General features: G+C 41.0%; 1 protein-coding gene across 31 annotated transcripts in view; it reads right to left on the reverse strand.

The window, feature by feature from the left end:
- The window catches only part of DST (dystonin), a 471,262-nt gene that overhangs the window by 110,947 nt on the left and 345,531 nt on the right, over nucleotides 1-14,784 (reverse strand). For all 31 annotated transcript variants that reach the window (XM_013045864.2, XM_045071198.1, XM_045071195.1 and 28 more), the window contains 5 exons: nucleotides 14,381-14,614; nucleotides 13,635-13,901; nucleotides 10,262-10,810; nucleotides 9,031-9,207; nucleotides 2,822-2,945 (listed from right to left, as the gene is read on the reverse strand). In XM_013045864.2, the coding sequence (XP_012901318.1) occupies nucleotides 2,822-2,945; nucleotides 9,031-9,207; nucleotides 10,262-10,810; nucleotides 13,635-13,901; nucleotides 14,381-14,614 (1,351 nt within the window). The remainder of the gene's footprint in view (nucleotides 1-2,821; nucleotides 2,946-9,030; nucleotides 9,208-10,261; nucleotides 10,811-13,634; nucleotides 13,902-14,380; nucleotides 14,615-14,784) is intronic.

Consider the following 14,784-nt stretch of genomic DNA (forward strand, 5'->3'; position numbering starts at 1 on the left):
AAAATAAGAAAAAGATCTCAGTGAAATATTAAAAAAAAAAAAGAAGTATTTTTTAAAAAAATAGTTGATATATATGTCATCTGCGTTTAAAAAGAACTTTTGGGATGCACAAACATTTGAAGTGCCCCAGAAAAATGTTAACAGTCTAAACAGCCAATCTTTGGTTCGCAATCTGACATTTTCAAATTAGCCATACTATTAGCTAACTACATGGAAAAACGAAAAAGGTGACACTCATACACAGCTATTCTCAAGGACAATACACCGCTATAAAAAAATTTATCAAGAATTAACCTTTATATATAAAAATTATCTCTCCCTTGTGCATAGCATACATACTCCCTTCCCCTCTCTCTCTCTTTCTCTCTCTCACACACACACTTAAGCTTTTGTCAACCTTCACAGTCTAAGTAAAGTACTTGAAAGCACAGAAACTGACAGATGCACATATGAGAAAACAGATATATACAATGAGAAAAGAGATCAGGAAAATCCACTGAAAATAAGAAAGGTTGAGATTATGACTCTAAAATATAAATAGAATTTATGTGAAAAGTTTAACAGCAGACCAAAGGGAAAAATAAATAAGGTTAATAGGTTGACCTACCTCAGATGAGCTTAACCTTATTTTCAATTCTGAAGACTTAAGATGTTAAAATGCTGTTCTAGCCTAGTTTTCACTCAAACACAAAGTTCTATACTTTAACATCCCACATTCTATACTGCAGACCTATGAGAAGTTCAAAGAATAGTGATTTTTCATGAATTAATCTCTCTCTGGAATAAATCATCAATTTATTACTTATTGTCCAATAATTTGAAAAACATTTTAATTATTTATGAATGCTTTAGTTGGATATATTGTATGTTCAGTTAGAAAACTCTTGACGGCAAAGACCTAAGAATGAAAACATTTTACATGCTCTCTTTGGCCCATGGAACACAATCTATAGAAGCAATATTTGTCTTTGATTATTTTACTGTATCATGAAAAAACACTTTGACAAATTTTCACTGAATTGAGAGGTTAAGATAAGCTAATTTAAGGCGACAGTCAATGGTCCTGTCAGAGAACAGGATGAAGCCCGGGAGAGTGCAGAGCAGGGCGGGGGGCGGGGGGTGTCCGGGAGATGCACTGAATATGCTATCAGCAGACAAAACAAGAAGCAAGTTCAAACATAAGCCCTTCTTTGGAAGTCACAGAGAAAATACTCTGAATTATAGGAGGTGACGGATTAGCAGGTAAGCTGCCTCTCAGGTGGACAGTTCTATGTGTGGGAGGGTAAATCGGTAATCTAGTTAGCCTTGAGCAGTGCTTTCCCCAGCAAAGTCAGCTATTGTACTGAATGGGCACGTTTTGAGTGTTATTATTTTTGTATTTCTTAGTGACGAAATATTGTCACTGAAGTGAATTCTTGCTTTTACTAAGTAAATATTATTTTAGAAGAAAAAGGTACAAAATGGAATCTACTCTAAGACTTATTTTTTTAAGTGGTTGGTTTTCTTAGAGGTCAGATAGAGCTTAGAGAAATTCCTTTATATCTTAAATGTATTTTCACATAGTCCTAGAAACTTATGCCAGATAGAAGTTTTAAAGTCTTAATGTATAACATGTGGATTTTTAAGCTAATAAAAACCAAACTATGTACCCTTAGCAATGGGGAAAATGCCTCTTCAAATAACAGAAGCACATATATATGACAGTCTTCCTTTTCCTCCAAATCTCCATGCCCAAGTCCTTAGAGCAGTGGTTGCCAATGTGGGATGACAAGATGGTGCTCTGGGATGTAGGAACAAAATATTAGAACTTCCATTCATACCTTTATCTTGTGCTTTTAAATGATATGTTCTTGTGTTTTATAATTATAACACACATAATGTGATAAGATAGTATATCTTATAAATACACATGTATACATGGGGTATATGCTGAAATTTTTTTGACAGGGATGCATGCTCAAAAAAGTTAAGCCATCTTTAAGAATGAAAAAAAAAGTTTTCCTTCCATAGACTGGTTTTAGAAAAAAATAGTTTCATCCTTCTCTCATTTAAAATTTCTGCTCAGATCTTAACTCACACATGCTTTGGTGTGAAACACAGGTCCAATCATCTTATAAAACTTACGCTTTTTATTTCATGCACAGAAATATGTAATAACCTTGAACTACACATTAGCAAACCAATGCAGAAAATACAGTAAGGCAGCAAACATTTATTGATACCCCAATGTGCATTTAATCTAAACTAAATATGATCGTGCAATAGCTCTTCACTCAAGAGATAGTGACTCTAACGTGAGGGCACAGAATCGCCACTATGAATAGTTACAAGTTTCTAGTATCAACGGAGAAAACTGGGGTAATTAGAGCCCTGTGAGACCACTCAAAGGCTTCCAGAAAATGGAGAGGTGGAAACACTGTTTTAAAGCACGTCTTTTAATGCCAGCCATGCTTCTGCTTTCTATAAAGACACCTCTGTGAGTCTCTTTTGGTCATAGGTTTAGAGTCTAACTCTGCCCAATGCCTTCCACCAAAAAAATCTCACGTCCTGCTTTCTATGGTGAGTGTTTGTTTCTATGGTGAGTCTTTGTTACATTTTCTAAATATAACAATAGACTTTAAACAAACTCTTGTCAAAATATACAACCCCCATTCCCAATATACCTGCCCCAAAAGGCATGCTCCTCCGAGATAGGGAAGCGCTATTTCACAGGGAAAGGGCAGAAGCAACACCATACGCACCCGTGAGTGTGTTCTCCGTTTCAGAACACCTTCATGGAGAATCTACCTGTGAGAAAGCAAGCAGGGAAATAAACACTTACCCAGTGTTTTCTGGATGTCATTCTTGGCTGGAAGCAGAGATCCTCTAGCATCTAAAAGCACTTCAGCTGTTTTTTTCAGTTTCTCTACAGCAACCTGCTGACTTGATATCTGTCCTTGCAGAGCCTAGAGGATCGAATGCTTCAGTTATACTCAATAGTACTAAATGATGTATTTCTAATAAAAAAATTATTTCCAGTACAATAAGGTAATATTAGACATAGAAATCTTTTCATCATTATCAACTTACTCCAGAGTCCTTAGAATAAGGCCAGTTATAAAGTGGTGTTAGCAAAGTCATCAACCAGTGAGGGCAATATAAATTCAGCCTTGAAAGAAGCCACTGAGCATACGTTCATGACTCGTGGCCTGGTTCTTGATCTTGCAACCGTCTCCCCCTAACCTGAGATCTCCCTTCATCCCCCTTTCAGGGTATCGTCCTGGACGAGACCCTCAGTAACCACCAGAAAACAAAAACAAAAACCAATCTAACACCAAAAACAAAACAAAACCACCTTGAGGACTATCTCTGACTCCAGGTAAGGAAATAAGGATTTCCGCTTCTATGCAAAGTCATATTTATTTCTGTTTATTCAACAAATGTTACTTAACATCTAACAAATTCAAAAAAATCTTGCTGCGTTTGTGAAAATACAAAACCAAACAGATACAAAGCTCACCCATAGGGATCTTACAGTCTATATCAGCAACCTGTTAAGTGCTACTGGAAGCTGAGAGGGGGCTAAGTGCAGAGGGAAATGAGGACCGTTCTCCATGCTGGTGGCACTGGGCTGGGTCCTGAGGAAAGTATGGAAGGAGGCAGGTAGAAGCAGGAAGGCCATGTCCCTGCAGAGTGGACAAAGATAGGGACTGAAATATCACAGGACAGGGGAGGGTCCCAACCAGGTAGAAAATATGTCTGGTTGAATAAAGAGCAACAGGGCTGCCCCGCTAAAGAGGCTACATTTCATCCTGCAGCAATGGAGAGTCGTTCAAGGATTCTGAGTATGGGTTGACACACTCAGAGCTGTGTTAAGAGAGGGCAAAATTAGTAGCACTGTGCGGGATATGTGACATGAGTAAGAAATGAAGCAGAGAAGCCAGCTGGAGCAATTTCAGCAGGAACAAAGGAGAGAGCCCCTTCTGGGCTGGGAAGACAAAACTGGTTACAAAGTTGGGGAGGGTCTCTTGATAACTGGTTATCTAAAGCTGTGCTTTGAGATGCGGTAGACACAAACTACATGGAACTTTCAAAATTTAAAATTAATTGAAATCTAATAAAATTCAAAATTCAATTCTTCAGTTGTTCTAACCATATTTCAAGTCCTAAGCAGCCAAGGGTAATGAGTGGTTACCATGTTGGAGACATTATAGAATATTTCCATGGTCACAGAATGTTCTACGGGATATCACTGCTTAAGGAGGCAGGAATAAGGAAAAAGAAGAGAAAAGAGAAGCATCTAGTGGTTTTGAGCTGAAGCAATTAATGGAATTCATAAGCAAAAGTGGGAGCAAGTTTAGGAGCAAAGGAGAGTTTAGGAATTTATGACTTCAAAGAGCTCTTAGGAACCTCACATAGAAAGAAAAACAAAACAAAACAAAAAAACTGGGGAAGATGGAAGTGGAGTGACTCTGAACACAGGCTAGAACCAGACATAAAGCTCTGGGAGCCAAGTCCCACAGCAAGACCACCAGAGCTGCAGGCACTAGAAGAGGAGGCCAGGCGGAATCATGGACAGTTCTTAGACGTACGTGCTGAGAAGGAAAAAAGAACAGATGTCATCAAGGAGGTGGAAATGGGACTGGAATAATTCTGTCCCCAGAGGTTATAGGAAGAGAGAAAATGGAAAAGGTTAACAATGCTGTTTGCTTCAGAAAGGATATCGGAACTCTGGATTTGCTGAATTGAGGCCCCCACTTCTCTAAGTACAAGGGGCTTAGCAGTTGCAACAAAGAGACAAGAGGTAGAGGCAAGAACCACAGAGTCTTCCAGAAGTCTGGCCCCGCATTCCTAACACCTCTGACATATCTGTGTCCAAAAGGGCTGGCCACCCAGGCCCTCAGCCTGGCTTTCACTTCACTGGAGCTACTCAAGCTCCTCTCTCAGTCTCACACTCGGATTTCAAATTCAAATTCCCATATGCCCAACTGTAGATGAACTCATCCCTGGCCAAGGGCCCAGGTTTCCAACTGCCTCTTGATCATTTCCATCTGGGTGTAAACAGTCACCTCCAACTCAAAACACTGAATCTGAACTCATTTTCTCACCCCTACACCTGCACTCCTCCTGTTGTTGTAGCTCATGACCCAAGCAGTAACTCTGAGCTTCCTTCTGGACGCTCCCTCAACCCTCCTTTCCATATGCAAATCCACCACCGGGCCCTGACAATTTTACCTGCTCAACGTGTTTTTAAAAGCAGGCTGCTGCTCTGTATTTCTGGATCACTGCACTCAACTGAGAAAAGCATCCTACCAAGCCCCCTGCCTCCAATCTCTTCCCCAACATAGCTTCCCCTCCCCGTGTGTTCTACCTACAATACATTCCTGGACAATACCACTCCCCTCTTTAAAATCTTTCAGTAGCTTCCCACTGCTCACAGACTTGAGCCTACAATGACATATATCCCTTAATTCTACCTTCAATCTCATCTTCTTCCACCTCCTGTTCCAGAAATGTCCAAAAACACAGTTGTTTCAGAACTATTTGCTCAAGCTAGACCCAACATTTAACATCTCTATATGTTAACCTTCTCACGCTACCCATCCCCCCATCATCCTGAGCCTGGCTCTTGTTCACCTATTAACAGTCAGCTGGGAAACCCCCTAACTTTCTCTTTACCCCTAGTTTGCAAGAATTCACCCCAGGGGCTCCCATAAGTACCCTGTGAATAATACTGGATTTGTCTCTTTAACTTCTTTGAGAACAAGGAATTTATTCTAGTCCACTTCCTGTTCACTGCCCTACACAGTGCTTGGGACACTGAAAAAGTTTCTAAAAGAAGTAAATGAATGAAAAGTAAATAAGTAAAAACATCAGGCATAAGATCCCAAAAGATCCTCTTCTATTTCTGCCTTCATTTCAGACTAAAACAAATGCCTAGAGCCAATGGCAAATAATTCCTCAACTGATTTTCAGATTCAAATAATTTAAACGACATACGGGCAGCCCATATATGTCAAAAGGCCCAGCAAGCTATGGCCGAAGTGGGGTTTGTGATCTGTGTACCAGATCCTAAAACTGTCCCAAGAGGCCAAAGACTCTGTATCAGGGTGGATCTGTCTAGGAAATCCTTTTACAGGTTCAGTTACAGGACAATTCCTCATGACAGGAACCTTACCTAGAACCAGGCTGAAGTCCAAGCCGCAGACACAGTTTGCTGGCACTGCATACTTATTTAAGAGATGAAATAAGGTTATGAAGACCTCCAAAAAAAGTTTTTTTAGAATATGAGTTCTCCAAGGGGAGAGGCAGAGTTTTAACACCTTTGTGTCTTCACAAAGCCTAACAGTAGGCCTAGCACATAAACGTCTACAGGATAGATACCTGTGAAAGTCAGCATGGTTCTACAAAATGTTTAGTACCAATGTCGGCCCGACCTATCATCCTAAAACTTAGAAATGGATCACAAGAGAGGCACTTTATTCTTGATCTCTTCTTTTCAAAACATCCCATGCCTTTTCTCTCCATAATTACATTCAAGTCAACAATTATTAATCCCTAACATGTATCAGGTTAAAATTTAACGAGGGCAGAGGTTTACAATAGAGCTTCAGAATAAAATTGCAAACTGAAATATGTACCATATGTACTTTTTAATGGATTTCAATGAAATCAAAACATAAAGAAGCATCTATGACAAGGGGCTACTGAGAGATCATGACCTTGGTCTCCTCCCCTGGACCAGAAAAGTGTGAAACTTATAAAGGGCACTTGTCCAAGACTCAGGAGACACCTGGCTTACAATATCCCTGAGCTCAGTGCAAATGTTGACACTGTCAGTCAACACCACCTAGCTCCATGCCTAGTCCCGAACCTAGGCCTCTAAACTGGTCCCCAAATCCTGTCTTTCTGTGCCTGGTATGGAACCACAATGGTTTTTGTCCACGGATCTTTCTGGAAGCAGAGCTTAGTTATTACAGTTCAGTTCAGTGGTATCAGAGTGCTGACAACACAGCTACCAGTCGCTAATAACAATGTGCTATTGGACAGTAATGTGTCAAATGAACCAACTTGGATACCCCCGAGTTACATTTATTATCCAACAGAATATGCTAGCATTGTAAGTGTAGAGAAAACTGAATTTTCTGTGGTAGTCTTATGTGTTTATATTACTGCCGAAGAAAAATAATTTTTAAATGTTAATAAAAATGAAAGAAATGGAAAGCGCCCAATCCTCCTAAAAATGTATCCTTGCTACACACTGAGATCATCTGTGAGGAAAATAAGAACATATGCCAAGAATAACTTTAACTGCACATTTAATTTTTAAAATTACGCTGTGGCTTAGTTAGAATTAATTCTCTTGAGACATTGCTCTCCTCTTTAACACTCCTTTGGCTGCCTGATGACCAGAAGAATCTTCTTCCACGGCCCATACCAAGAAAGTTTTCCTCTGTTTGACAATTAATCCAGGTATTGGTTTAACTTTAAAACTACAGCATCCTTTTGGTTTCTTCTTTTTCTTTTAGCTCTAGTTATAGAAAAATTACTTTCATATAGGGTGGACTCAGTTTCCTGATAAAGACCTTAACTTAAAATGTGTTGTTTTTAGAGTATACACTTTCCTTATTAAAAATACCTGACTTCTTAACTAAATGTCATGTAGACAATCTTCATAATTATTTTAAGCTATTGGCAATTTCTACCAAAATACTGGTCTTTACGCCACAGTTTGTCCTTTGCCCCTACCACATACTCTGTTCTTGGACACATGATCAAGTGGGACCAGGAAACTTAATTAAGACAGACTTATTCTTATGCTTGTGGAAAGAATAAATACAAACAAAAAGGCCCAGGACTGGTAACACACACCCAAAGGAAGGAAGCCACCCCCGGGAGCCCACGCCCCCACTGGGGTGCCCACCTACAGCAGGACCTCTCCCTGGAGCCTCAGGTGACACTGGGTAAATGCTGCAGCCCAGGAGAGAAGCATGCCCTCTGTCCCAAAGACAGTTGTAGCCAAGGCTACAACTTAGCTTTCTTCCAACCATAGGTGGCCAGTCTCAGGCAATACCTAATGTTAAGCTCCCTTGACAAGGCACCTGTTTTCCCTAGTAACAGCATGAGAATGGCTTCTGATTCTGTAACTCGCAGATGCAGGTGAATTCTGGAAGGCAGCTGTTTAACTGGCAATACTGTGATGAGCTCCTAGCAATGGCAGCAATGACTGCTACCCATCCGCTTAAAGGAGACACAGAACTGATTTATGAAATGAAACTTCCAAACTCAAAATCATTGGTCATATGGAACAGGAGCAAAGTACTTCAAAAATGATCTCCCACCCCATTAAGATTCTAAAATGCGCTTTAAATTAAGATAGAGAGACTCTCTCTCTGCCATTGTGGGTGTGCTGAGAGCTCCTCAATTATGCAAGTCTGACATCAAGCCTGCACTTCTGAAGGGGTGGGCAGACTTCCTGAGAACTGTGCCAGGCAATAACGGCAGTTTATGCCTCTAAGAATCATGGGGATCCTCAACAGGAACACCAGTCCTGGTCCTCAGAATGGAACAATGACATCCTTCCTCCTTTCCACCTGTTCGTTCTTGAACACACCCTCAATTCAGTACCACCTTTGGACCACACACTCTTGTAGGTGAGGGAGAGATAGCCAAGAACAAAAGAGAAAAACACCTGCCTTCATGGAACTTACTTCCAATGGAGGAGAAAGACAATGAACAAAATAAGTAAGAATAAAGATACTTATCTGGTCAGGGCAATACAGATCTTTCTTTAGGGAGGAGGGAGCAGTGGGATGCCAGCCATAACAGCAATGCCAACCCATTCACAACAGTGGAAAACACAACCTCATTAGAAAGAGAAATTAATGGACTGTGAATTAGAAAGAGAAGTATGTTTCCCATCCTCTGTTCCATTTCCAAAGTAAAACGCTCAACAAAAGTGTGGGGGAGCAGAATGCTTTCAAGACAACTAAAGGGCTGGATCGCTCACTTTTCTCTCTCTGTTTCTCCTTCTCGGTCTCTTTCTCTTACCTTGGTCTCCTCTAACTGCCTTTGCAGATTTTTAGGGTCCACAGCGATGGGTTCAGATAAGTGTTTGCTCGCTGTGACCTCACAGGCCTGGAGCCCAGAAAGAAGTCCACATGAAGCTTCTTCGTAGTGTTGATATTTATCCACCAGGTCTTTAAGGTTATTCCCAAGGACATTGCACTAAAAAACAATAAAAATGAAAACTCAGAAGAAATGAAGGGTGGGGGATTAAAATCCTACTGTATATGTGTTAAAAACCATACGACCTACGAGTTAGGCAATTTGGAAAACACCAGAGTTCAACCAAAGTTAGGGGAAAATGGTAGGACTAAGATATTTTTCCTTCATGTGAAGAAGTATCTTCAAAAAGTAACCATAAAAACGAAGAGATAGTCCTAGATTTATACCAGTGCAAAAACATGTTTACAGGGGCTGGGTCTCATCGCCAAATGGAGAATTCGGGTATCAATCACCAAGGGAACTAATCTACCGGACACACTCCAAGTTTTATATACCACATGGAAAGCTATGTATTTGATGGAAAAGTTTTCAAAGTACTTTATAAATCACTTCTATGTCACCCGAGACTGAAGTTGCACAAGCAGGGCAAATAATCTAGAGCAGAATAGAGCAAAGGCCAATAACTAATGATGCTCCTCACACCATTTGTGCGACTTGGTTAGTCTGTTCAGCTTATACTGTGAAGAGGGAAATGTCTTCTTAGTTCTGCGGGGTTTTTTTGTTTTTGTTTTTGTTTTTAACAAAAGCCTTCTGCTTGTGCACAAGGAGAAGCTGAAACAGTCTGTTAGCTAGGAAGCATTACAATAACGAACTGATCAACCACACCTGCAAAACAAACAAGTGTGAAGGGCAAATGATGTGACGTGAAAGTTTGGTTCCAAGCCTGAGAGGCAGCAAATCAGCAAGCCAGGCTTCAGGTCCGGAACCAAAACACAAATGCCACCTGGTGGTCAGATCGGATATTGGCGTTTTAGAGTTAAGGCTGTCTGGAAACCACTCGCAAAAAAACCTAAATCGATACCTTGAGGCTCCTAACTTTCAAACACGTTTGCTGAGGTAAAGCAGATGAGTAAGAAAGAGGGAATGAGGATGAAACCACCTGATGTCCTCTGCTTCAGTTCTTCACTTTCTCGCTTGTAATTCCAAAACCAAAGTGGAGAGGACAGAGCGAAACTATAGTCACAGGCTAATCTCCCCTTAAAAATAAAATTACCTTCGAGTAGAGAGACCTGAACCGATCAGTGGCATGATCCAGTTTGCCCTGGACCTCTCTGTGGGTCGCCGAAGTATCGATGCTTTCCTGGGCAGCCTTGCTGCTGCCACTTCTCCTGCTGCAAGATTTGGCCGCTTCTAACACTCTGTTTCCAGAAATTGTGATGTACCTCAAGTCCCCTTTGTGAGAAATGACATCCTCTGAGAAACTCTTCTGCCGCTTTAGCTTGGTCAGCAAGCCACCAAGGTCATCTGCGCCTGCCTCCAGGTTTTCCAGCTCCTGCTCTGACTGCTGCAGCCAGTGCTCGAACTCACTGTAGTCGGCGTCAAACTTCTCCAGTTCCTCCTGCAGAGAGTGAGTCAACTTCATCTTCTTCTCCGACTCGGCCAGCGCGGCCTCATAGTGTGCTTTCAGTTCCTTCATGTTCTTCTGCAGTTTCTCTTTCTCCTCAGGAGACAGATGGTGGCCCTGTGTATCGAGCAAGGCTTGCGCAGCCTGCGTGGCCACGAGGACAGCCTGGTGCTGAGATGCGATCTTCTCGTGTCGGGCCTGCGTGAGAACACATCAGCCGGGAGGTCAGAGCTGTGACAGGGTTACACAGAGGAGGCTGTTGGGGTTCGACCAATCCCAGTCACCTCAGGATGGACAGACTTAAATGAGCCACAGGCCGGTGACTGGATTCTCATGAACCTCACCAAGGTGCACTGTATTTCCCTCATGTGGGCGCATTTCAGAAGAACAGACTTGACCATCCTAATTTCATTTTTATGGAGATTTTCTAATCTTCTCTAAAACAGCCCTTAGATAGTCACAGAAGATAAGTACTGATTTTGAGAAGTTTGGAAAAAATGTGATGAATATCTCTTCCAATTGAAAGACAAGCACCTATAGTCTGATCTCATTCTAGTCACTGCTTCCTGACAACCATCCCGAAGGGACTCCTCCTGTCTTAAGCTAACTACTGAGCAACAAAATACAACATTTTTATTAAGAAATGATCCTGAGAAGACACTTAAGAAGGAAAAAGAGAATTTGTTAATTTGAAGGCTATAAAAACACTAGGACAACCATTAAGCAAGAACAATACACCTTCAGAGAAGCCCAGACAAAGTTAGAGGAACATACACAGTCAAAGGAAATACTGGAGCTACTGGGCTTCACTGGGCCTCAGCTTCCTACATGAGGAAAAGGAAACAATGAGTCCTACACATCCTAGGTTTGCCGACACGAGTACATGAGATCATGTGTGCAGACTACTTCCTGGCAAGCCCGGCATATGCCAGGGATTAAAATCCACTCTGAAAGCAGAGAATGGGTGTGCAGAGCTACTGCATCCTCAGCCTTCAGGGCAGCTGGGTGGGTGTCAGGTAGCTGGAGTCTCTTTCTCTCCAGCAAAGCAGCTGCTTCCATTCACCCCAATATCCATACAACTATGGCAAAAAAGATAAGAATCCTTTTAGATAATTTCCAAAACTTCTCATAATGGTTTACAGGGAGCCAATGTAATGATAACATTACCTCATAATGGTTCATAGGGAGCCATAATGTAATGATAACATTACCTCAGAGTTCTCTATTTGGTCCAACCCCATCCCCACTCCAGGAACTCCAGTGTCTCAAACCACTACCTCTACCCCCTCCTCGTGAGGCACATTAGGGGCTTTTTTCCCCAGGTCTCCTCATCTGGTAACAGCTCTTCCCTCAGGTATCTCTCGCACACACCCCCTCTAAGTCTTCACGCAAATCTCATCGTCTCAGCTAGACCTGCTCAGAAATGATCTTATTTAATGCTGATAAGTGGTTCCCGACCCCATGCTCACCCACCCATACCAACTCAACTTACTTCTTTTAGCAAAAGATCATTACCTTCTAACATCCCATATTGTATAAAATTTAGTTATTAATAAATATCATCTTCACTATCCTCACAGGCAAGCACCATGGCAGGGAATTTATGTTGCTCACTGGGAAATCCCATGCACCTAGAACAGTGTTAGCACCAAGGACTAATAAGAATAACTACGCTATGAAATAAACAGGACTGAGAAGAACTGTTGTAGGAAAACTGTTCACTTATAAGTCTGATCCCCATCAGTCAGCTGAGAACAGACTCATTAATATTTGTATTCTATCTACAACAATGCCTGCCACATCATGGACCCATGATATTTTTGTCCAAAGAACTTTTCTCCCACAGACTATGTCTTTGACATTTGAGCTATAACCATAGACTGCCCTCCAGTGGGTCCTCCACACATGGGACGTTAGACAGACATATGGAACACCTTATAAATGATCTGATCCATCCCCTTCCTTTTATAAATGAGGAAATCTGGGCTGAGGGAAGAAACCATGTGGCCTAGGACATGTGGCACAACTAGAAAGTACTGGAAACAGAAGCCCTAGTCAGGCCCTTGGGCTGTTTCTGAACTCTGTCAGGACATTAAGAATTCCTAAAGCGCTTTCAGAGACCCATATCCTTAGAAGCAAAAAGATCAGAAGGCAAACATCATGCTGTGGCTAAAAACAAGAGCTTTCCTATGAGGCCTCTTTATGTTTGAATCCACCCACTGGTATTTTCACTCATTGGGTCAAGTTACTAACCTTTTCTGACTTCTTTATAGCTGACTCATTCCTAAAGGAATTCATTAACTTTTTCATTTTAAGAGATAATTACAATAAGGTTCTGGAATAGCCCCCGTAAACTATGAATACAATAAATACTTCCACTCTTCTTCTTGTTTGACTTATATTTCCTAGACTATAAAAACCTTCTATTCCAAGGACTCCAAAGACAAAGACATGGAGGAAAACTCCTAAAACTGCAAAGGGCCTCCAGTCCAGTCATCTGATTTTGTGACAACAAAAGCCACATGCTGAAATAAAATGGTCAGTTATGTGACACTCTGAAAAAGGTTTTCAAAAGTTGCCTCTGCTCCAGCACTAGATGTGTACACTTGGACAAACGACTTCACTTCTGTATGTTCCAGTTTCCCCACCTGTGAAATGAGAATGCAGCCCCTGACTTCCAAGGGAGCAGGGGGCCAGAGGGACTCAGGGTGTTCAGATGGGAAGAGCTGAGAAAGGAGCCTGCAGGGTCCACCATAACTGTTATCTATTTGCCATTAATTAATACCAGCTATCATTATTTCTATTAATTCTTCACAAATTTGCTCCAGTTAGAAGAATGCCACATCTCATTGTTTCTTGCTTAGAGTTCTCACAGCAACTTATATCTGACACAATGATGCACCTAGAAGGTGGGACTTTACAGTCAGTGGTCATTAAGGTTTCAAAAGAGAACTCAGGTACCCCATTTCCACAGACCTAAGAGACAGAATTTGACAATATCACTCTGTTTAAAACAACAAACCTTAACTTTCTGGTACTGCTGGTTCAGATTCTCCTCAGTGGTTCCAACTTGTCCATCAACATCAGTTTCCAACAGGTTACCATTAACCTCATCTTCCTCTCCCATCACCGACGTGCCATCGCCTTCTTGAAAATGAGTTCCGTTCTGTTCAATGACCTGTCTCTGTTTGACCTCTGCTCTGTCGGAGTCTTTGTCGACATTGGACAGCCAGTCCAGCAGGTTTTCTATTTTGGTTTTGCTCTCTTCCAGTTGCTTTGCAGCTGCCACCTGGAGAGAGGAAGTTCACAGGAGGTATTCTATATGCTGGCTGAGGCACCAGTTTTAAGACATTCCAAAAGTAAATATTTAAAATTAGAGTGGGGATACTAAAAATGGACACACACTAAAAACTGAACACAGTGAAATTAAACCTTAGAGTCACAGGTAGTTACTGGGCATTCTGAAATTTTAACTACAATTGATGTCCTTAAAAAGACATGCTGAATTTTTAACTACAATTGATCGAGTCTCATGCATTTCCCAAGTAGAAAGCCTGACAATCCCACTTAAAAAAATTTTTTTTAAGTTAAAACGAGTTTTTCAAACTTTCTACAACATTTGGCCAATTATATGACTGGAAACCCATCATTCTCGTCTCTGGTACTAATCATTGCTTACTGGCACCTGATACCACTTAAAACTTCAAGTAGCTGTTATACTAATCATCTTCAACAAAGCAACAGTGTACTACATATTGGAATGAGGACCTTTTCAGTTTCTTCTTTGATTGCTGTTGTCACAACTTTATCCAGCTCCTTTTTGGATTGTTCTGCCTTTAGATTAAGCTGTTCACACTTAAACTTGGCTTCATTGAGTTTTTGCTCAATCAAAGCTTTATCTTCTCGTGATAGCTTTTCACCATTCTCTTTTAAGAATTTCTCCGTATTTTTCACTATTTCTGCCAAAGCCTGTGCACTTCCTCGCATATCTTTCTGTAATTCCTTATAACACAAAAGAAAAAAAAAAACCCTTATTAAATTATTACCTATTTAATTCTACAAGAGCTGTAATTCTAAAACAGGGAGTGAGCAGAGAAGAATCGAACACTTATTTATAGGTTGAGAACGCATAGTCAATCTGAGTTGGTTTACTTAAGTCACAATATTCAATT

Source organism: Mustela putorius, unplaced genomic scaffold (assembly GCF_011764305.1).
Source record: "Mustela putorius furo isolate JIRA1106 unplaced genomic scaffold, ASM1176430v1.1 tig00003983_pilon_pilon_pilon, whole genome shotgun sequence".
Taxonomy (NCBI): Eukaryota; Metazoa; Chordata; class Mammalia; order Carnivora; family Mustelidae; genus Mustela; species Mustela putorius.